Source organism: Chiloscyllium plagiosum, unplaced genomic scaffold (genome assembly GCF_037043375.1).
Source record: "Chiloscyllium plagiosum isolate Xiang-an unplaced genomic scaffold, Cpla_swu_hap1 HiC_scaffold_14, whole genome shotgun sequence".
In the NCBI taxonomy this organism is placed as follows: Eukaryota; Metazoa; Chordata; class Chondrichthyes; order Orectolobiformes; family Hemiscylliidae; genus Chiloscyllium; species Chiloscyllium plagiosum.
This window is the reverse complement of record NW_028270152.1, coordinates 76,820,574-76,844,738: the sequence shown is the minus strand read 5'-3', so window position 1 is coordinate 76,844,738 and position 24,165 is coordinate 76,820,574. Positions and strand designations below refer to the sequence as shown.

At 41.9% G+C, this 24,165-nt stretch overlaps 1 protein-coding gene across 1 annotated transcript; it reads right to left on the bottom strand.

The window, feature by feature from the left end:
• Nucleotides 1–2,028: 2,028 nt before the first annotated feature.
• LOC122559120 (rhodopsin) lies at nucleotides 2,029–23,062 on the bottom strand. The gene is made up of 5 exons (XM_043708442.2): nucleotides 22,592–23,062; nucleotides 8,792–8,960; nucleotides 7,375–7,540; nucleotides 3,924–4,163; nucleotides 2,029–2,607 (listed from the first exon to the last, which is right to left on the bottom strand). The coding sequence occupies exons 1-5, from the start codon at nucleotides 22,950–22,952 to the stop codon at nucleotides 2,479–2,481; spliced, it is 1,065 nt and encodes a 354-aa protein (XP_043564377.1). The 5' UTR covers nucleotides 22,953–23,062; the 3' UTR covers nucleotides 2,029–2,478.
• Between the last annotated feature and the right edge of the window lie 1,103 nt (nucleotides 23,063–24,165).

Sequence of the window (24,165 nt, the reverse complement as noted above, 5' to 3'; positions counted from 1 at the left end):
AACAGTAATTGCAATGCTCAGTATTCAGACTGTTTGTACCAGATAACTGGTGCAGCCTTTGAAACCCTGAGTCCAATATTTAAATTTTGACTGACAGTCACCCTTCTCAGAAGAAGAATATGATGTGATTGAAGAAAAGGGACACACCGAGTGGTTTTGTATATGAGGAAGCAACTAGGGAAGGAATTGTTAACATGAGAATGATTAGATTAGATTACCTACAGTGTCCACACCGACCCGCTGAAGCGCAACTCACCCATACCCATACACTCACCCCTTCACCTAACACTACGGGCAATTTAGCATGGCCAATTCACCTGACCTGCACATCTTTGGACTGTGGGAGGAAACCGGAGCACCCGGAGGAAACCCACGCAGACACGGGGAGAATGTGCAAACTCCACACAGTCAGTCAGTCGCCTGAGGCAGGAATTGAACCCGGGTCCCTGGTGCTGTGAGGCAGCAGTGCTAACCACTGTGCCACCATGCCACCCATGGTGGAAATAATATGAACTGCCAATATATCAATGTCACCATGGTGAAAACTGTGGTTAAAGAGCACTAGAACAGATTGTCAATTGACTTAAAGCTGGAAAACAATTTTGTACGAGAATGAATGTTTAAAGAAAAAGATTACGAAACTCACAAAAAGCAGAGGTGACGATCTCAATTGTTGGAACTAACATCAAAAAAATGGGAGATGTTTCTGCATTTGGCCACACCCTCATGGAAGCTGCTAAATTTGAAGAATTAATGTTCCAACAGAATGGATTTACTTCTGATAACAATGTGGACACTTATTATTCTCTGGGACTGGGACTGCACGGATCAGCCAAGCAAAAGAGTGAAACGAGAGCACACGGAAGTTTTATAATATTCTGGAGAGTGTCTGAGGGCGAGAGAAGACCAGATAGGTATTATCAATAGCCAGGATGGTCATCGGATACAGTTCAATAATTACACACTGAACAAGAGAAATAAAAACAAAAGGCAGAAATAAAAACAAAAAGCCTCCTTGATCAGTAACATCAAGGATTGAGCAAATGTAGCCTATCAGAAGAGAGTGAGGAAAGCTTAAACTGGATATTATCCCCCATCCCACCTCCAGCTAGTGATAAGGTCCTGGGAGGAGGATGTAGGGACAGCAGGGATTGTTGATTGAGCTTAGAGGTAGAATTCTGACTGTCTCAATAGCTCTCAAGTTGAGAGCATGAGAAGACTTCATTTGAGAACTTAAGGCTCGGAGCAGGAGAGGCCATTCAACCCCTCGAGCTTGTTCCACCATTTAATATGATCATAATTGATCTCATTTTGGCCTCAACTCCACTTTCCCGTTCACTCTCTATAACCCTTCAACCCATTACTAATGAAAAATCTTTCCATCTCCTCCTTAAATATACTTAATGCCCCAGCGTTCACTGCACTCTGGGATAGGGAATTCCACAGATTCACCATCCTTTGATTGAGGTGATTTCTCCTCATCCCTGTTTTCGATGTTATCCCTTATTGACCTTGCGTTCTAGTTTGCCTCACAAGAGGAAGCACCCTTTCTACACCTACTTCATCAATCCCTTTTAACTCCTTATATCCCTCAATTAGATCTCCTCTCATTCCTTTAAACTCCAGAGTGTATAGGCCTGAACTGCTCAATCTCTCCTCATAGGATAGGCCAAGTGCGGGGTACACTTTGAGGCTAGAAGCTCCCTGATGGGTGCAGACAAAAATGGGGTTATAGAGTCATATAGAGTCACGTAGCACGTCAACAGACCTTGTGGTCCAACTCATCCGTGCTGACCAGATATCCTACATTGATCTAGTCCCATTTGCCAGCATTTGGCCCATGCCCCTCTGAACCCATCCTATTCATATACCAATCCAGACGCCTTTAGAACCCTTTTCACATGCATCCAAGTCTTAGGGATGCTTGGGCTTCCTCAACTGTGAAGTGAGTGAGGGGGCAGAAAAGAAGATCACTCAAGATTGACAGTTCTTGGAGGAGATGGAGTGAAATGAAAACCAGAAGGCAGATTATTTGCAATGTGCTCTTTATTAATTTGAATTGATACTACATTAGCTAAATCAAACCTGTACAGGGTAATTACATTGGAGCATCGCCAAAGGGACGGCTTGTTTTAGAAAGGGTCTGAGCTTTAAAAATAATTGGGGAAGGTTGGGGGGGGGTGTGCGGGTGAGGTACTAGACAGCCGGGTGGATTTTAGAGTGTACGATGCCCTGATAACCTGACAGTGTGGGAGACGTACTGTCACTCTTGTTATTGTCACAAAGCTCAAGATGGAAGGATTCATTCTGTTCAAATCTTCACCATGCAGATGAAAAGTTCCACTATTTTAGAACGCTTGGACTTGTTTGGAAATCGCGGTCCTTTGAATCTCAACGAGACAGATTTTTATTTTGGAAATTTCAGCTTCAACACCGCATGCCAACCTGGGCCTGGCTTGAGTTGGACAAGCTGGCGCGTTACGCAGGCGCGACCTGACTGGACGAAACTGATGAAGCCTCAGTCTTACTGGCACTAGCTGAGGCGGACTCGTCCTCTTCGAATGGATTCTTGCCACAGCAGAGGGTGGTGATCATACAGTTACGGAACTGGGAAAGAGCGAGAGTGAGGGAGAGAGAGAGAAGAACACAATCGAGTCACTCTGGGCTTGCACAAGTCTAACGACACACACCCTGAGCCACCCATCATCCTCCGCACTACCTACCAGAGAGTGAAACCTGCAAGTCCCAGAGCCTTCCCTTTTGAGACTATAATGATGTAGCCTATGATGGTATATACAGACACTCGCAGGACATTACAAGGATTCAACATCTGGACTGTAGTCATTCAGAAGGAGGCAGAGAGAGAGAGAGAGAGAGAGAAAGACAGAGAGAGACAAAGAGACAGACAGATAGACAGACAGAGAAAGACAAGTAGAGACAGAGACAAACAGACAGAGAGACAGACAGAGAAACAGAGAGGCAGAAACTTTCAGACAAACGAGGGACAGAGAGAGAGAGAGGCAGAGAAATAGAGGGAGAGAAAGAGAGGCAGAGAAATAGAGGGAGAGACAGGGAGAGAGGGAGAGAGGGAGAGAGACAGAGGGAGAGAATGAGAGAGAGAGAGATACAGAAGGAGATAAAGAGATAGAGAGGGAGAAACAGAGGGAGAGAACAGCATTGTGAAGGTGTAAACGTCTTTATACACATTATTTGCCTGATTAAAAAGCTCTTCTGCAGGGTGCACTATTGAAATCAAGATCTGATGGTGTGAAATATGCTCATTGCTTTCACTTCCTTCCTCACAGACACACACACTCACTCACACGCACACTCTCACTCAATGTATTCTATCACTCACACTGTCTGGCAAATGCAGAATCTTTCATTCAATCTCACACTCACGCTCACTGTCTCTCCATCTCACACACACACGACGCACATGCCTGTGTACATACATGCATAAATACAGACAGTGACTGAGAAACCTTCACATACACATTCATGCTTATACAGACACACATACAGATTGAGAGACAGCAACACCTACAAATAAACAGTGAGACATAGAAAGAGAGACTGTGAAACTGAGACACCTTCACTAATGTATACACTCACATACAGACACACACACACTCACCACACATAGATAGACACACAGACTGAGAGATAGCAACACCCAAAATACAGAAAGATGTGGACAGAGAGACTAAGCGACTGAGACAAGCACAGTCAGATGTACATCCACACTCAGACAAACACCCACACACAGCCAGAGAGACTGAGGTACAATAAAACACGTATCCAGATTTTAAGAGAGAGAGAGATAAATGAGACAGACACAAAGAGAGATAGAGAAAGAGACAGAGAGACGGAGTGTTTGAGTGAGAGCGAGTGTTTAAAGACTGAGGGACAGTCGGCCTTACCTGTTTGTTCATCAGAATGTAAATGAGAGGGTTGTACAGAGCTGAGCTTTTGGCAAAGAAAGCTGGGATGGTCATGAAGACCGGCCCAAATTCACTGCCTTGATTGGTGAAGATGTAGAACGCCACAGAGGCATACGGCAACCAACAAATGAGGAAAGCAAACACCATGATGACGACCATTCGAGTGACCTCCCGCTCAGCTCTCTGGGTAGTTTCTGATTCCTGTTGCTGAGCTGCAGCCTGGGGACAAGAAGGGAGTATTAGTGAGTGAGGATCAATGTCAGTTGAGGAACAAACATCGAATGATGGTCAAATTTACAAAGCTACAAACTGCAGGTGACAGGCTGCTGGGTTATAGTATCCTCAAGCCCAGAATTGTGGATAAACAACATGACCGAACTTCCATGCTGGCAAGCAAGAAAACAGAACTTAGCAAACCGGGGAATTTACAGGTTAACAGCAGGCCAGAGAAACCCAGAGAACTGCAGCTGGTATAAGTCAAAAATTAAAACAGAAATTGCAAGAAAAACTCAGCAGCTCTAGCAGCATCTGTGAAGAGAAATCAGGGTTAACTTTTTGGGTTGACTTCTAACTCTGATTTCTCTCCACAGATGCTGCCAGACCTGCTGAGGTTTTCGAGCAATTTCTGTTTCTGTGTTAGAGAAACCCTCTGGTACCCACATATCCTTCAAAACACAAGGAGGGGATGATGTCTTTCATGGAATGTAGGTGGAAAACGTGGGTAAGAGGGTAAGTGGGAATGTGGAGTAATCAGATCAAGTTTTGTTGAATGGAAGAGCAGGTTTAAGGACCAAATAGCCTACTGCTGATCTTGCTTTGTATGTTCATATGTCCCCATGAGTCAATGCTAGTGACAATGACCTGGCTAAATTGCCCATAGTGTTAGGTGAAGGGGTAAATGTAGGGGAATGGGTCTGGGTGGGTTGCGCTTCGGTGGGTCGGTGTGGACTTGTTGGGCTGAAGGGCCTGTTTCCACACTGTAAGTAATCTAAATTGCTTATTTTGGTTTGGATCTTGGATGGAATTTAACCCTGATAAACATGAGGCAATGTACTTAGGAAGAAGGAACAAAACAAGGGAGTACTCAATGAATGGCAACACTCTAAGAAGCTCAAAGGAACTGAGGGAACTGGGGTGCTTGTGAAGGCAGTAGGACAGGTTAATAGTTGTTAAGAAGGCATGTAGGCCACTTACCTTAATTAGTCGAGACATAGCTTATAACAGCAGGGAGGTCATGTTGGAACTGTAGTGTTTTAGGCGAACCCACAACTGGGTGCAGTTCTGGTCTCCGCACTACAGCAAGGATGTGATTGTACAGGAGGGGGTGCAGAGGAGATTCACCAGGATGTTGCCTGGGATGGAGTGTTTTAGCGATGGAGAGGGGCTGGATAAGCTTAAGTTGTGTTCTTTGGAGCAGAGAAGATTGAGGTGGCACCTGCCAGAGGTGTATAAGAATGTGAGGGGCGTGGACAGTATGAATAGAAAGCAGTTTCCCGTAGTTGAAGGGTCAATAGCAAGGGGGCGTCATTTTAAAATGAAAGAGGGGATTTAAAGAAAAACCTTTTCACCCAGAGGGTGGTATGTGCCTGGAATGCACTGCCTAGGAGGGTAGTTGAAGCAGAACATGTAAAAGGTATCTGGATGACTATTCAAAGTGTCATAACCATTTAAGGCTATGGGTCTCATACTAGAAAGTGGGACTGGTGGAGGAAATCGTGTGTCTTTGGCAGTACTGGTTTGATGGGCTGAGGGCCCTCTTCCGGGGCTCTGCTGTATGGGGTTATGACAGATTTAGATATGGCAGCCAAGAGAGAAAAAAAACACCCTTCATATTCGTTGATGAGACAAGGATTTGGGGATAAGATTGAAGGTTTCGGACAAGAAATAAAGGGAGGGAGTGAGAAAGATCTTACTCAGTGAGCGAGAGTGATCCAGAATTTATTGCCCAAGAAATTCGAGATGATCAATGACTTCAAAGGAACTCAAATTGCTGGGACCACGGAGATAGAGGGGGAGGCATGAGACTGACCAGATTTCTCGATGGCCATTGACTTAATGGACTTAGCCTCCTCTGTGCCATGAATGACTTTTGATGATGCTGCTCTTTTAACAAGGTTATGTTCTCCTTAGTTTTTTTTGGGGGGAGGGAGGGGGCGGGCAGGCATTTAAAACATAGGTTCCGAAAAGTCTGGGTTTGGGTGGGTTTTAGGGCCAATTTGATTATAGCTAGCAGATACTACCTCAGACAAAAGGCAGCTTTGCTCTGGTTTGATTTGGTTTGAGCAGTCTGGCTATTCACTGAAAGCTGTCAGGTAGTGTTTGAGGTTGCTGATGCAAGAAACAGCTCTTTGGAAGAGGGTGTTCCATGCTGCCATATCTCTGTCTCCGGTAAGACCCTGTGTTTGATTTTACCTTTTGTGCCAAGGGGAGTGTATGGAGATTGCTGCAAGTATTTGGAACAGCATCATTAAGTTGGGATAATCTGTTGTGTTTTCGGATAGGTTACGTTTTCTTGTATTCTGTTCTCTTCTGTTTGTGTTTCATTCGGTAATCTTGTAAATAAACCCTGTTTTGTTTAAAACTAAGTGGTTTGACCAGCTGCATCACTCCTGGAATATCCACTTTACACCTGCTTAAAACAACTAGCAAAGTTAGGGTCGGGGCTGCTTTCATGAAATTTGTGGAGGCCTGGCCTAGTCCATAACATACAATGGAACATGGCATTATATGGCTCCAGCCTTCGTTATTTCATAAAATTAGGGGGAGGCAACTTCATCAGCGTTATTTGTATTCAGAAAGGTATCTTAGAAAAGTATGTGACTCCAATGCGACACAACATCAACTTAGAAATAAAAAACATTGGGTGCACTCAGCAGGATGAGAAGAGAAAGTAATGGCTCAGGCTCAGACCTTTTAACAGAACTGGGAAAAGTGAGAAAACGAACAGACTGAAGCAAGTGAAAGGAGGAGGGTATTAAAAAAAAAGAAAAGTCTAACAGGGAGAGAGAAAGGCAGGAGGCGTTTCGTGACAAACAGAAAGAGCTGGTGGAGAAGTGCTGAGGGAATGATATGGGGACAGACAGAGATGTTCCATAAAGTGGTTACCAAGTCTGTGTTTGGTTGAGGGATATGCAAAAGGGCTCCATCTCTTTCGCAACACAATCAAGGTCTCCAATTTGTCTGCCATTTGACTTCATTTGCACCTCTTCTGTGCACATATACCTCGAGCTTCCATTTACCTCAACCTGTTGTGTTCTGACATCTTCCTAGCACGGTTTCTCATCCCCACAGCCACTACCCGACCTGCTGAGGGGGGTAAGTGCCGAGCAATTCCCCATACTGCTCTTCTTTTATTCTGGACATGCCCTACCAACCCCCCACAGTACTTTCCGCTTTTTAGAAATGACACAAAATGTACTTTCAAAATTACCTCTTTGACTGTGCAGACGAGGCGGCCATAGCAAAAGAAGATAACAGTCAGGGGGATGGAAAAATGTACGGTGAACATGTAGATGACAAAGGATTCATTGTTCACTTCAGGCTTCAGGGTATAGTAATCGATCCCACATGAGCACTGCATTCCCTCAGGGATGTATCTGCAAAGATAAAGAAACCTTCAAGATGAAAAAGGACCAAGGGATTTCATCAATGGAATGCCATTGGCAAACGCCATGCAAAAATGTGTTGCATTTTCCACTCTCCATTTCCCACTTGCTTCTAATCGCAACTCTTTATTAGAGTCCATCGAGCCCTCAGCCCTCTCTTCAGTCTCCTAATCCACCTTCCCCACTTTTCCAAAACGTTAAACCTACCACCTTGTCAATTCCTTCCATATTGTAAACCAGGACCTTTTGCCACCCTACACTTTGGCCTCCCTGGGGCCAAACTTTACCTTGCCTCCTTCCCCTTGTCACATTTGTCTACAACTTTCAGTCCCAGCCTTCCAGTCACCATCACCTCCCATAGGCCACCATTCTCCTGGGAGCTCAGTAAGGAAAGCCATAGAGACTTCAAACAATTGTGAATATGGTACCACAGGATTCTTGTGTGCTCCATGACTTTATCTTGAGTGAGGGATGAGATTTTCAAAGACTTTTGAAGCTATTCAGGGCATCAGGTAGGCCTCAGGCTCTATCGTACCATGGACTCACTTCTGTCTTCATCAACATTCCAGTTCATACCTCACTTGGGCATCGTCACGTTTCATAGAAACCCAAAGTGCAGAAAGAGGCTATTTGGCCCATCAAGTCTGTACCAATCCTCCAAAGAGCACCACCCCTTAACCCTGCATTTCCCATTGCTAATCCGTCTAGCCTACACATCCTGGGTGGGGCAATTTAGCATGGCCAATCCACATCTTTGGACTGTGGAAGGAAACTGGATCACCCTGTTGACATGAGGACATGACAGACACGAGGAGAATGTACAAATTCCACGCACAGAGTCACCCACGACTGGAATCGAACCTGGGTCCCTGGCGCTATAAGGCATCATACCGCAAGATAACTCAGAAATAAAAAATGGTGCACTTAGCAGTATCCGCAGGAAAGAAATACCTCGCACTTGGAGCTTTAACAGCCTGCAAAACACACCCCACCCCCTTTATGCACACACGTGTACACAAACACACACACACAAACACACACCAAATTTATACTCCAGTAATAATATTTAATTGATTTTGACTGGTAGTTGCAGGTCTGGACTGGTTTTTCATCCAGGCTCTGGGATTTAAGGCAAATCCCCATGAGAGTTGGTACATGTTGAAGTGTGACTTCTCTGAAGGTGAAGGTGTCATTTGCATTGATCAGTGAAGGAAGGGTGGGGTGGATTGCAAATGTGATTACCTGGACCATCCGACTAGTGGGGGGAAGGCACAAGCCAATGCCATGATCCACGTGAAGGCTACACCCATAAAGGCATGTTGACTGCCAAATCGGAAGTTGCTCATGGGCTTACAGACAACCACATATCGTTCAATTGCAAGAACCACAAGTGACCAGAGAGAGACTTCACCTGGTGGAGAGAAAGGGAGAGTCAATTCCCCTGACACAGCAAGATCCCAATCAGTCACAATATCAATTGGAACAAGGTCAGTTCAAAACAAAATCCGCAAAAGATTCCCAATGAAAAGGTCACATCCGGCAAATTTAGTCTCACATTAATATCCAAAGAACAAGCATCCCATACAAACACAGTGGATGGACTACTTGGAGCAAGGTCAATGGTAACGTCAACATAAATCCAACTGAAACGTTCCTTCCAAAAAATGTTAGTATGTATCAAATTCAACAAAATGAATCAGGACACTAAATACGAATAACTTAATAAATCCAGCGCTTCAAAAGAAATGACCTCATTGCAGTCAGCAAACTGAATAACATTCATACATTATCTAATTTAAGTAACTTGTATGTAATTTAAGCTATGTTTGTAGTTTAGTTTTAGTTAAGTAGATAGGTTTGTTTTGGTTGAATAGTAACAATGGTACTATGTTATGGCCTTGTTCTTTGCACTTTTGTTTCCTGTTTTGATGGGTTTTTTATATATAAATGTTTTGTAAAAGATTTTAAAAAGCTTTTCAATAAAAACATTTATTAAAAAAAATTCATGGTTTCCAAAGAACCCAACGACATTATCATGGAAAACTCAATGACAATTTGAGATCAGCAACTCCACGAACTTCCCTTCCTAAAAGTCCTAGGACATCCTCTGCATCAAACCTAGTGATATCATCAGCATTGAACAGAAAGACATCAGCAATTAATGTATTCACATCATCACTGCCAACAAATTCAGTGACATCATCAGTCTCCAGCAGGCCAAAAATAATGTCACAATAAACACAACAACCTCATTGGCAACAAAGTGATATTACTGCCTCCATTTCCAATCACGTCATTATTTCCATCAAAGACATCTGAATGTTGGTTTCATGATTGTCAAATGTGGACGTTTTTCTTGTTCTTCTCTCTGTCTCTTACCCACACTATGAAATGGAGTAACTTGGACAAAGTTCCAAAAACGGGCAAGGATTTTTTAAATCAATCTATTCAGGAATGTTTTCCCACTCTCCTGGAGGAGGCGGGACTTGAACCTGGGGCTGTTGATTCAAGCAATAGGGAGACCACCAAGAGCCTCCATTATCTCCATCAAACACATTCACATCATTATCCCCATAAACTCGAGCACATATTATCCTCATCAAAACCAAACAAATCATTATCTCCCTCAAATCCAATAACATCGTTATTCCCATTAAACTCAATGACATCATTATCCCCACCAAACTGAATGATTTGGAGATGCCAGTGTTGGGCTAGGACGTACAAAGTTAAAAAAAAATCACACAACACCAGGTTTATTTGGAAGCACTAGCTTTCAGAGCGCTGCTGGTTCATCAGGTGGTTGTGGAGAATAAGATTGTAAGACACAGAATTTATAGCAAACGTTTACAGTGTGATGTAACTGAAATTATATATTGAAAAAGACCAGGATTGTTTGTTAAGTCTCTCATCTTTTAGAATTCTAAGAGATGACATCATTATCTCCATCAAATCCAATCACAGTATGATCCTCATCAAAACTAAAGAAATCATTATCTCCCTCAACCCAATCACATCATTATCTCCATCAAATCTAAACACACCATTATCGCCATCAAACCCAATCACATCATTTTCTCCATCAAACACAATCACATCATTGTCACCATCAAATCCAATCACATCATATCTCCATAAAACCCAATCATATCATTACCCCAATCAAATCCAATCACATCATTATCTTCATCAAATCCAATCTCCATTAAATCCAATCACATCATTATCTCCATCCAGCTCAATCACATCATTATCACTGTCAAACTCAAACACATCATTAGTCTCAACAAACCCAATCACAGTATTATCCTCATCAAAACGAAACAAATTATCTTCATCAAACCTAATCACACCATTACTCCATCCAATGTAATGACATCATTATTGCCATCAAACACTATGATATCATTATCACTAACAAACCCAATGACATAATTTTTCCCAACATACCCAATCACATCATTATCCCCATCAAACCCTATGACATCATTATCCCATTCAAACCTAATGACATAATTATCCCCAACAAACTCAATGACATCATTATTGCCATCAAACCCAATCACATCATTATCCCTATCAAACCCTATGACATCATTATCCCCATCATACCCAATCACATTTATATCTCCATCAAATCCAATCACGTCATTATCCCCATCATGCTCAAACTCTTCATTATCCCCATCAGGCCCAATCACATCAACATCTCCAACAAACTCAATCACATTACTATCCCCATCAAACTCAATCACATTATTATTACCAACAAACGCAAGGCAGTAAAGCAACATGATCATTAATTTAAAAATAATACAATTACATTACAATCTCCAAAAACAATGACGGCATCTGAGACAAAACAAGAAATCCTAACACATCACCATCAACTAATCAATTTACACCATCAAATATCATTACTATAAAAAATCCAATTACACCAATTCTCATTACTTCAATAAATCAAATTACACCATAAAATGGTGCATCCAATTACATCATTATATTACTTTTAAGAGATTCCAGTTATATGATCAAATACCATGACTTCAACAGATCCAATTGCAACATCAAATATTATTACTGTGATCACTTTAATTATACCCCGATTCAATTATACCCTGAAATACAATTACTTCAACAGATCTAATCACACCATCAAATATCATCACTGCAACAGATCCAATTATGGTAAGTCCCATTACTGCACTCACTCCAATTACACCATCAAAAATGATGATTTAAACTGATCCAATTACACCCTAATGTGCAATTACTTCAATATCCTGTTGTGCCATCAAATATCATTTTAGTAGATCCAATTACACCATCAAATACCTCACGTCAATTAGATCAAATACATCACCAAATATCATTACACCAGTAAATACCATTATTTCACTTATCCAATTATAGCTAACACCATTAATTCAATACACCTAATTACACCATCAAATACCATTTCTTCAACAGATATGATTACACCATTACTTAGTAGATCGAAGTGCACCATCATTAACCTTTACCGCAACGGATCAAATTATACCATCAAGTACAATTGTACCAACAGATCCAATTTTCTCAAACACCATTAATTCAATTACTTCAGTATATCCAATACAAGTACCATCAAATAGTAGTAATTCATTGAGCCATTCATACCATGAAATATAATTACTTGAACAAATCCAGTTGCATGAACAAATGCTATGACTTCAATAAGTCCCAGTCACATTCCATTGTAGACCCGATTATGCCATCATAAGTCATTACTTCAGTCAATCCAATTGCATCATCAATTACCATTACTTCAACACATCTATTCACACTTCAAATGCTATAATTTTTGCCGATCCAATTAAACTATCAAATACTGTTACTGCATTTGATCAAATCACACTATCAAAAACCATTATACCAGTACTTCAACACATCCAAATACATGGCAGAATCATTTCTTCAACAGATTCAATTACACTATCAAATGCCATTACTTCAACAGATCCTATTAAACTAAAAACAATTATTTCAGTTGAACCAATCTGTGACCTGTAACAAGGTTATTCTGTCCTAGGTTTCTTTCAAGCGGCGTCGTAAAGGCAGAAGTTCTGATATATCTGGAAATATTTATTTTGAAAGTCTTTTAAGTATTTTATAAAACACTTGTACAATGAAGGGGAGGTGGCCAGTTCTCCCAGTTAATGGGTTTTGTTTCTAGTTTTGGGTTTAGTTTTTAGCTGGGGACCCAAAAGAACAGCTCCACTCTGTTTCTATCTCTCTGCAATCTCTCTCCCGTAAGAACCTATGTTTGAATTAACATTTTTGCCAAAGGGTGTGTTATGGGATGTTGCAGGAAATCAGAACAGCTCTTTGTTAAGTTGCGTTTTCACATCAGTTGGGCTTTCAAATAGTTATGTTATTCTAAGTTCAGTTTTCTTTTGTTTGTGTGTGAATAAATTCTGTTTGTTTAAAACCGCGTGGTTTGACCAGCTGCTTCGCTTCTGGAATTAATGCAGGTTAAAACAACTAGAAAAGTTAGGGTCTGGGCTACTTTCATAAAATATTTTGAGGGGTCTGGCCTGGTCCATAATAGATGACACCATAAAATTCTGTTACTTCAACAGATCCAATTACACCATCAAATGCCATTACTTCTAAAGATCCAGTTAAGTCATCAAATATAGTTACATCAACAGATCCAAATACACCAAATATAATTACTTGAGTAGATCCAATTACACCATCAAATACCATTACATCAATACATCTAATAACACAAAGTCCCATTATTTCAGTAGGTTCAACGACACCATAAATAAAATTACTTCAAAAGATCCAATTACGCTAAATGTGACTACCTCAATAGATCCAAGTACATCATCAACTACTATTAGTTCAATAGATCTAATTAGACCATGAAAACAGGAATTGCTGTCATATTATCACCATTAAAACTCCAATACCATCTTCAACAAAGACCATTCAATCCAACAAACTCAATACCTTCATCACAAGTAACCCCAATGAGATCATTCAATCCAACAAGCTCAACAACACCTTCAACTCAGATCAACCCAACAAGGTGAATAACTCCAAGAAGTTCAACCACATTTTTCATCTCAAACTACACCCACAAGGTCACTAAAATAAACAAATTTAAAAACATTGTCACATCAATCAATGCTAATGTTGTTATTAACTTACAAAGAACAAGATCTCCTCATCTCAACACACTCAGAAAGATCACTAACAAACTCAGTAACCTCCTCATTTCAAAAAGCACCAGCAAAATCACTAACCTCAAACACTAGAGTTTTATTTGCTCTCAGGAATTCATTAATAGAGCATATGTTGTCATAATTTTCAGTTCTGATATGCCGTAACTGGCATTGGGTCTACTTTGTGTCCACAACCACTGTAACTGTCCAATCAAACTTTTTAACTGCTCTTGATCTTTTTTGGATACAAAATCACTATTTTATAAGGGCTAAGCCATCAGAAAGCCATTAATTGCTCTAAGTATGAAAGTTGTCCAAAGTAATTCCTGACCTTTTCTGTTTAATTTCTTACACCAAATGTTTAAAGGTCGATAAGTCTGATTTCTAATCTTAAATTTCCTTTTCACCTTATCCATCACAAATCCCTCAAATTCTGAAGTATCTCTCCATAAATAAAATCAACATGCATCATAAAGGTGCCTTAGATGAAACCTCCCAGGTCACCTTTAAACTTAATACTGCCTATTCCAACTGGAGGTGCCTGACTGAGCAATATATTCTTGATGCAATAAGCAACCCATAAACACATGCAAAACTATCATAGTTTCCCTTCTATATTACTTTCTTGAAATTCCTTTTGACATTTTGCAATCTGCATAAATGTAACTTTGTTATTAATCGGATTTTATACTAGGCGGATAGTGCTAAAAGACCTGAGAAAATGTTCAAAATTGTTTTTCCTGTAGGTAAGGTCATTTTACTCCAGGAGGAAAAAGGTCCACAAGAGGGTAGAAAGAGTCAAGACAAATATTCAAGACCTGATATTTGGTTCCTAAACCCCTATAAGGAGAGGACCCTTGCTGTGAGTGGCAACTGACCATGCGAAAAGCCCTGGACTGATATTGGACAATGCCCTTGACTTACTATGTCTGGATGGCACTGTGGCTTAGCACTGTTGTCTCACAGCACCAGGGACTCAGCTTTGATTCCAGTCTTGAGAGATGGTCTGTATGGAGTTTGCATGTTCTCCCTCTGTCTGTGTGGGTTTCATTCGGGTGCTCGTTTCCTCCCACAGTCCAAAAGTACGTAGGTTAGATTAGATTACATTACAGTGTGGAAACAGGCCCTTCAGCCCAACAAGTCCACACCGACCCGCCGAAGCGCAACCCACCCATACCCCAACATTTACCCCTTACCTAACACTACGGGCAATTTAGCATGGCCAATTCACCTGACCTGCACATCTTTGGACTGTGGGAGGAAACCGGAGCACCCGGAGGAAACCCAAGCAGACACGGGGAGAACGTGCAAACTCCACACAGTCGCCTGAGACGGGAATTGAACCCGGGTCTCTGGCGATGTGAGGCAGCAGTGCTAACCACTGTGCCACCATCTCACCACTATGATTTAGTTATGATTCTCATTTGATCTCGACATTTTCAGCCTATATCTGGGCAATCTTGCATTGCGGCTACATTTGAATCCTCCATTTCTTTTTGGATTTGTGCTGAATGTTCCATTTCAACCACGAAGGCTGTTCAGAATTAATGCTTTCCCAAGAATTTATTTAAGGCTTGGACATGTATTCCAAAAAAATGTGGTTCTTTTGAAAAACCTAACTCTATACTAAGAGCCTACCAGCCCCCAGCCCCATGTGCAATGCTTTAGTAGCGCCCAACAACTTAAAGGCAAACGCTCAATTTTGGAATCGCAAAGTAGAAATTTTGAAATGTTTAATACAGTCCATTAAATTCCATTTATTGTTTAGAAACATTAGAAAGATAGACAACAGTAGCACAAGAAGGCCATTCTGCCCATCAAACCCAGTTTACAATTCTATATGATCATGGCTGATCCTCTATCTCGACATTGCACATTCATGCTTGCACTATACTTATTGACATCTTTAGATTACAGTCATAGATTCATACAGCATGGAAACACACTCTTCAGTCCAACTTGTCCATATCGACCAAGATTACCAAACTAAGCTAGTCCCATTCACCTGAATCTGGTCCATATCCATTTAAACCTTCTCTGTCCCATGTCTCTGTCTCGCATTGTCTTTTAAATGTTGTAATTGTACTCACCTCTACCACTTCTCCTGGCAGCTCATCCCATACACGGACCACCCTCTGTGTGAAACAGTTGCCACTCAGGTCCCTTTTCGACCTTTCCCCTCTCACCTTAAACCCATACCCTCTAGTTTTGGACTCCCCTACTCTGGGTAAAAGACCTTGTCAATCACCTTATCTATGCCCCTCATGATTTTATAATGCTCTATAAAGTCACACCTCAGCCTCCTATGCTCCAGAGAAAGACATCTCAGCCTATCCAGCCTATCCTTACAACTCAAACCTTCCAGTCTTGGTAACATCCTTGGAAATCTTATCCCCTTTCAAGTTTAAAAACATTCTTCCTAATGCAGGGCAACCAGAATTGTATGCAGTATTCCAAAAAAGGCCTTGCAAGTCTATCTATTTATTTCTGAAATATATACAGTGACTTGGCCTCCACCTGATGTCTGTAGTAGAGAATTAAGCAAATCTAAAACACTTTATTCCACTTTCTAAATTTATCAAAGTCTGCTCATGGTTGATTTGTTTTTAATAGACCATTTTTAGTTTTACTTATAAGGTTTTGCCCATCAACTTTAATAGAATTTCCAAGCCTTTCTTGGTGTCTAGTTGCTGGGGCAGTTTCCCCTTGCTGACCATCTTGCTGTTTGGCAGTGTATTTCAATCTCACATTGCACTATGTGCTAGCAGCTAATATAGCAAACACCCTGCACAAGCAGGAAGTCTAAAGTGAGTAGTCTCAGTGAAGTCTGCATGAGGAGTTAGGGGAGTCCTAGCACAATAAGTCAAAGACAGCCTCCGTTCCCAGTCCAGGGGATTGGCCATAACTCAGTTGTAGGGTCTGTGCCTCTTCAAGTCTGTGGAAATGGTTACAGATTCCATACATGATTCCATACTGGCCCATCCTGAGGAGTAGGACAAGCACCATTGAGGAGACCAGTCAGAGGTTTTGGGTTCTTACTGGATGGGGCTGCTCGGTTAGGTTGCTCGAGGGATGGGTCAGTTCATCAGGTTTGTCAGGAACCCAAGGGGAAAGGGGAAATGTGGGTGAATGAGGGGGACCACTGCTGTGGAAATGAGATTCAGGAACAGAGTCTTCGGGATTGAGGCTGCAGGTTGGGCGTGCGGGGAATAGGAATTAAAGGGCGGCATGGCAAAAACATTTAAAAGGGAGATACATAGGTGGGCTGGGGTCATGCAGGAAGGAGCATGTCCACAAGAATGACCTCTCCTGGCACACTAGAAATAATATTCAAGCAATAATATTCAGATAAATTATTATTATTATTATTATTATTACCATCCTCTGGATATAGGTCAGATTTGAATATGGGCCTATTGACCCAGAGATAAGAACGCTACCACCGTGCCACAAAATTACCACACCTGCCTTAGTAACCCTGTATGCCAGGACTGGGATGGGGATGGGGGTGGAAATGGGCCGATGCAGGCTCATTTGTAAAAGTTGGTGGGATCTTGGTGAGGTTCACTGGAATAGCTACCAGACAAGGACCATGGACACTTGGGACCTCACTGATATTAGAAGATAGAAGCTGCAAACCAATAGCCAACGTCTCGTGTCATTTTCAATTGTGCTGGAAATCGTAAGTCATAGAGTCATAGAGATGTACAGCATCTTAATGCACTCACTCCCTGTTTGCTATGCACCTCCCTGTCCCAGCCATCACTTTATTCATATCATCTCATTCACACCAATACTTTTGGATACAGAGACCAGGGAAAGAAGAGGGATAAGGGCTAACGGTATCCTGTATACACCATGTTCATCTTGCAACCCCCTTTTGCAGCAGACTCTCAACTCAGATATCATATCTTGTGCATCCATGAGTCAGGATTAGAGTTAATTTCTCACACCAGATGCTTAAAGACCCAGAATTCTAATTTCTAATCCTAAATTCCCTTGCTATTTTATTGATCACATAACCTTCATGTTCTGCAGAATCTCTCCACAAAACCATCAAGATACATCATAAAGATGCCTGCCAGTTTCTCTCTGTGGTATTGGGAGAAGGTTTCTGGGTCTGCTTTAAACTGAATGCAGCCCACTTTCAGCTAGAGGTACCTAAGTGAGCAATATCATATTCTTGCAACAGGCAACCCATAAACTTACTTGTATAACTTTCATAACTTTCTTTCTATATCACCTGGCAGTTACATTTGGGAGTTCAGAGACTCAAACATAAAGGTACAAAGTCAAAACAGTGAGATTTATATAAATGTAACAAATAACATCCAGTGCACTGTCACCTGGCCCCCAAAGTGCCCTCAAAATGTTTTCTTCTTTCTCTCTTTCCCATTACAACTTATTGTAGTGCCTTGTTCCACAGCTGGGGGAAGAAGCCTGCTCAGCAATGAAGTCCATATTCCCTAAGCGTTTGACTGGGCAATTCCCGGGTATTTGTGCTTGGATGGCCCAAATGTACCAAGAGTCCTCTTGCCAGAGGCAAGTGAATCCTCTCCCCCTTCACCTTCCGAATGTGGGAAAGGGACAAGCAGGGTGGAGACTGAGGGCTCGGCTACCTCTGTAATGTCCTCAGCGGAGACTTCCAAGGATAGTGCTAGTGATTCGCCAGCTTCTGGGCAATGAGGATCAATAAAGAGCAGAATGGGCACCTTGCCTCTGGCAGGTCCTCCCAGCTACAGCGTTCTCTCTTGGTCAGCTGCAGAACTGTCACCAGATCATGTTCCCAACCCTTTCTAATGTAATTAATTGATTGATAAATGCAAGACCAAAACTGGACACAATATTCCAGATATAGTTGCACCATGCTGTGTCCAACAAATTCAATTTATATCACATTTGATTTGCACCAAATTTTATGTGCACTCTGACTGATTAACATCAAACAATATTCACACTGAGTTTGATTGACGCTATCATCGACTGGCCTGTCCTGCTTAATATACATCAAATTGGATACACTTCTTGCACTGTTTGCACCAGATATCTAGTTAACAAAGAAACTGGTCATCGACTTCAGGAAATGGAGTAGAGGTCACGTCCTTGTCTGTATTAATGGTGCTGAGCTGGAAGTGGTTGAGAGCTTCAGGTTCCTAGCAGTGAATATCACCAACAATCTATTCTGATCCATCCATGTTGATGTTATGGTCAAGAATGCCTCTACTTCCTCAGAGGACTAAGAAAATTCAATATGTCCACAATGACCCTTCCCCAGTTATATAGATGCACCATAGAAAGCATTTTATCTGAATGCATCGCAGCTTGATATGGCAACTGCTCTGCCCAAGACCCGCAAGAAATTACAGAGAGTTGTGAAGAGCCCAATCCCTCCCAAACACCAGCCTCCTTTCCATTGACTCCCTGTATACTTCTTTCTGAGTTGGGAAAACAGCCAACATAATCAAAGACCCCTCCCACCCCAGTGATACGTTCCTGCAGAGAGCAGAACATATAAAAGTTTGTTGTACCAACAGATTCAAGAACAGCTTCTTCCTTGCTGTTATCAGACTTATGAACAGACCTATATTTTAAAGATGATCTTTCTCTGCATCTTCTCTGTTTTTTTTAATTTAATATATTGTCACTTGTGCCTAGGTACATTTAAAAGTGGATAATGTTGCCATGTCTTGGCAGCATCTTGGATCGCAGAATAAATTACTGAATAAATTACTAAGTGGTAAAATACTAAATAAATTAATACTAAATTGATATCACTAAATACTGAAACATCTTCAAAAGTTCATCTTTCTTCCTTCATAGAGTTCACCCTCAGAGTTCCTCCAGCCGCCACCATCCAACATTGTTGCTGAGGTCTTGGCAATGTGCTCCTTTATTGCCACCATTGCCACCCGGCGCTTCTGCAATCGCCACTTTCGAGCTGGAGATGGTCACCCCGCATGGGTACCATGCCTCCTCCAATGCTAGGTGTCAACTGCTGGGCTCCAAGGCAATCAATGGGGTCCTGGCTTGTTTTCCGATGCCTCCACCCAAGATGGAACAGGGATGGAGATACACGGGGCCCCAAACTCCCACAGGAGGACACCCCAGGGCAACAAAACAAAAAATAAGAACTCCCGACCTGGAAAGACAATGATGAGGCTGTGTGGAGGTGGCAGAGCCTGCCACAGAAGCCATGAACAGTCGGGCCTCTCGTTCAGGAGCCAAGCGCTGCCAACCCCACTGCCACCATTTAGTAATTTTCACCACCCTGCTGTCAGGGGGCTTTCACACTGAAAATAGCTGTAACACTATATTCTGCATTCTGTTATATTTCCATGATGTACTAACATCAGGTATGACTTATTTGGTTAGCATGTGAAACAATATTTTTCACTGTATTTTGGCACGTGACAATAATAAATCAAATCAAATCAAATGCTGCATGCAACATGAAGTGTACAGCAAATTCAATTATCATCCAATTCAATTCCCACCATATTTGACATCCTCTCAAGGCTTTGCTCTACCTGAAATTACATTTTGAGCAAATTTGATTTGCAATTTATTTGATCTGTACCCACTTCAATCAATACCACATTTAATTAATGTCATTTCCCATTTACATTCGGCTCCACGTCCACCTTCCTCCACCAGCATGAAGCATGATTTACACTAGTATTTACTCCCTGCCTCATCACTAAATCACAGTTTGCACTATTTACATGTCCCACTGCATGTATGGAATTTACTGCTCAGCAGGAATTTCACCAGGTTCCTTTATATGCTCTCATGATTTATTCCATCCCTTGTTTATAGCCTGTCTAACATTGCACCCATTTAGTGAAACCACATTTACATTACTGTCACAGGATCTGCCCCAAGGTCCCCAAAATTATGTTATGCATATTAGGAAACTTGATCTTATTAAAATCATGGATGAAAAATCGTCACGTCATATTCATGTGTACAGATCTTCAAAATATCCTGTCCCTGCTTATTCCCTTTCTTGATCACCAATTATCCAAGCATTTCCAGTATAGCTGTTTTAAATTTATAAGGTTCTTTTATTATCTTTGGTCCCTTTGAGGAAAATTTATGCATCTTCAGGGTGGAAATGGGATAAGTTCATTCACACATTGTTCTCTCACCAGGCTTTTAACATTGTTTTTTCTGGTTGACTTGTCTCAAATCCCTCAGCAAACAGATTTCTTCACACGACCCATTTCTGCTCCTGAGATTTTACTTCTGATGGTGTCCCTATCTCTTCTTTCATTTGGTTATTGTGAGAAGAATGTTTCTTATCGTCTTTTTTACTGGCTTCCGATCTCTCCAGTTGCCTTCACTCTAGAATATTGTGTTCAATATTTTTACTACTGGACTTCCAATATCATATCAGAGTATGAAATGCAGTTGAAAACAAAGAACATGGACAAAAGGAGCAGGAGTTGGCCATTCTGTCCTTTGAGACTTGCTCTGCTATTCAATATGATCACATTTGATCATCCAATCCCGTTTCCTACTTTCTCCCCATTTGATCCCTTTAGCCCCAAGAACTATTTCTAACTCCTTCTGGAAAAAAAAATAACGTGACCTCAACTACTTCCTGCAGCAGAGAATTCCACCACTCTCTGGGTGAAGACATTTCTCCTCATCTTAGTCCTAAATGGCCTACCCCATATCCTTAAACTCTGGACCCTGTTTCTGGACTCCCCACATTAGGAACAGCCTTCCTGCGTTTACTCTATCTAGACAAGGATAGATTTCCCGACCTTAAATCAGGGACTCTGAACACACTGTTTCAATGATTTCGTCATTTCCCCCTTTTTGATTTTAAGATTGTACAGAGATTTCTCTCCCCCAGGATTAAAGGATTGAAGTTTGCGTTGGATGCCAACTTCCATTGTTTTACCCTTGTTGATATCCAGGAACGTTGATCTTCAAAGGTGTTGAGGATCCAATACAGTACAACTCGATGCATGATTTTGTACCTTTAGTGTAGTGGTTATCACATTCTGCCCAGCACACAAAAGCATCCTACTTCAAAATAGGCAGAAACATCACTAAAACTCACTCTCCTCCTGTGCGGCCAGTCTGACTTGCTCCCGCTTGCTTAAATGCTAACAGCACTTATGTTAAGCGTCTTGTGACACAATCGTAGTTTTAGTGCCTCTGGGGCAGAAGGTCTGAGTTTAGCACACTCTTAAAAGGAATAAGAAAGACCAGGGCACGGACTTAAAGTGATGTCCAAATGAGAAAAGCCTTTTCCACACTGCAAGTAGTTAGGGTCTGGAATGTATTGCATAGAAATGTGATGGAGACAGGTTCAATTGAGGCATTCCAGTTGGTGTTGGAAATGGTGCGCAGGGATATGGGGATAAGGCAGAAAATTGGCACGAGGTAATAGAACCAGCACAGGCAGAATAGACTGAATGGCCTCCTTCTGCACCATTACTATTATGGAATTCTGTGGAAGTCCCAAACACGGCTGGGAAATGTACCCATACCTTATCTGATTATAATATCTGTAACTCAATATTCTAGCCCCAAGGTTTTGATGCCAGCTCGTGAGCAACGTTTGCATTAAATAACGTAAATGGCCGATCAAGCCACACATCTTAACTTACGCTTTATCAAATCTACAGTAGAAAATTAACTTCAAGCCTTGTTACTATCTATCCTTGGAATGTCCCATCGAATTTTTCCCACAGACGCTTCTGAGCAAACAAGGGCTTGGACTGGTAATAAAATCACGTCGCCTAGCCTCCTGACACATGGAGTTGGACCAAGCATTGAACCAGTGGCTGAAAACATATCCAGAACTTACCTCCAAGTGTGGCGAAGAAACCTTCAAAGTTACAACCGGTCGGTCCGAAGATGAAATAGCCATTCATTGAGGTGATGATGGTGGTAGTGAATCCACCAAAAACCATGAAGAGATCAGAGATTGCCAGGTTGAGGAGGATGTAGTTAAGGGGTTGCCGAAGTTTCTTGTGCTGGATGGTGACATACAGGGTGAGGAAATTGACGGGGAACCCTGTTATAATGAGGAAGAACATGTAGGCTGCCAGCACTGAGAATTTCCAAGGATCAGCCAGGTAGTACTGCGGGTACTCGAATGGGCTCCTGACTATGCCCGTCTTATTGGACATGGGCACATAGAAGTTCTCTCCTTCTGTGCCATTCATGGTTGCAGCTTGTCGTGCAGGTCAGTCGAAGCAAACCCCCTTTCCCTTCCTTTCCCTCGATGATGATCCTCTCTGAACCAGACCCGACCCAGCACAGGAACTGACTGACTTGAGCAATGACTGGCCAGAATCAAACCCCCCCACCCCAGGTCTCTGAGCCCCCTTATAAAGCCTTGGATTAATCTGGCCCTGCCTGTCAGCAGAAAGCAATTAAGCCACGGTGAAAGCATAATAATCCAGGCTGGAGCTGAGACGGTATCGTGAACTCATCCAGTTATTAACACTCACACTGCTGGAGTGGATGGTCAGGCCTTTGCTGAGAAAGCTCATTCAGAAATTGGAAGGAATAAAAGCACAAGGTCAACAGAGGTCAGGATCAGTGGACATGGTGTGCAACTGTATCCATATTTAAACATCATTCCATCTGGATGGACCAGTACATCTATGGATACAGGGAACTGAGCCAGGTCTATTGAACGGATCTTTAGAACCTCAGAATTGCTTGCATTATTTTACAGGCTAGAACATGTATAATAGCGAGCATTAGATGCTGTATGATAGGACTGTGCTTGCAGTTTACATAGAAACATAAAATAGGTGCGGGGTAGGCCATTTCACCCTTCTAAAAATATTTTAGAAGGCTGATCATGTAATCTCAGGATCCCACTTTCTCTTCATGCCCCTTGATCCCTTTAGCCACAAGGACCACGTCCAGCTCTCCCTTGAATATTTCTAATGAACTGGCCCCGAAAGCTTTCTGTGGGAGAGAATTCCACACATTCACAACTCTCTGCGTGAAGAAATTCTTCCTCATCTCAGTCCTGAATGACTTACCCCTTATTTTTAGACTGTGACCCCTAGATCTGGACTTTCCCAACATTGGGAACATTCTTCCTGCATCTAGCCTGTCCAGTCTCCTTAGGATTTCATACGTTTCAATGGGATTGCCCCCCTCATTCTTCTAAATTCCAATGAGTACAAGCCCAGTCAATCCAACTTTTCTTCATATATCAGTCCTACCATCCCAGGAATCAGTCTCGTGAACCTTCGCTGGACTCCCTCAATAGCAAGAATGCCCTTCCTCAGGCTTGGAGGCCAAAACTGCGCACAATACTCAAGGTGTGGCCTCACCAAGGCCCTGTATAACTGCAGCAAGGCATCCCTATTCCTCTACTCAGACCCTCTTGCTATGAAGGCCAGCATTTCATTAGCT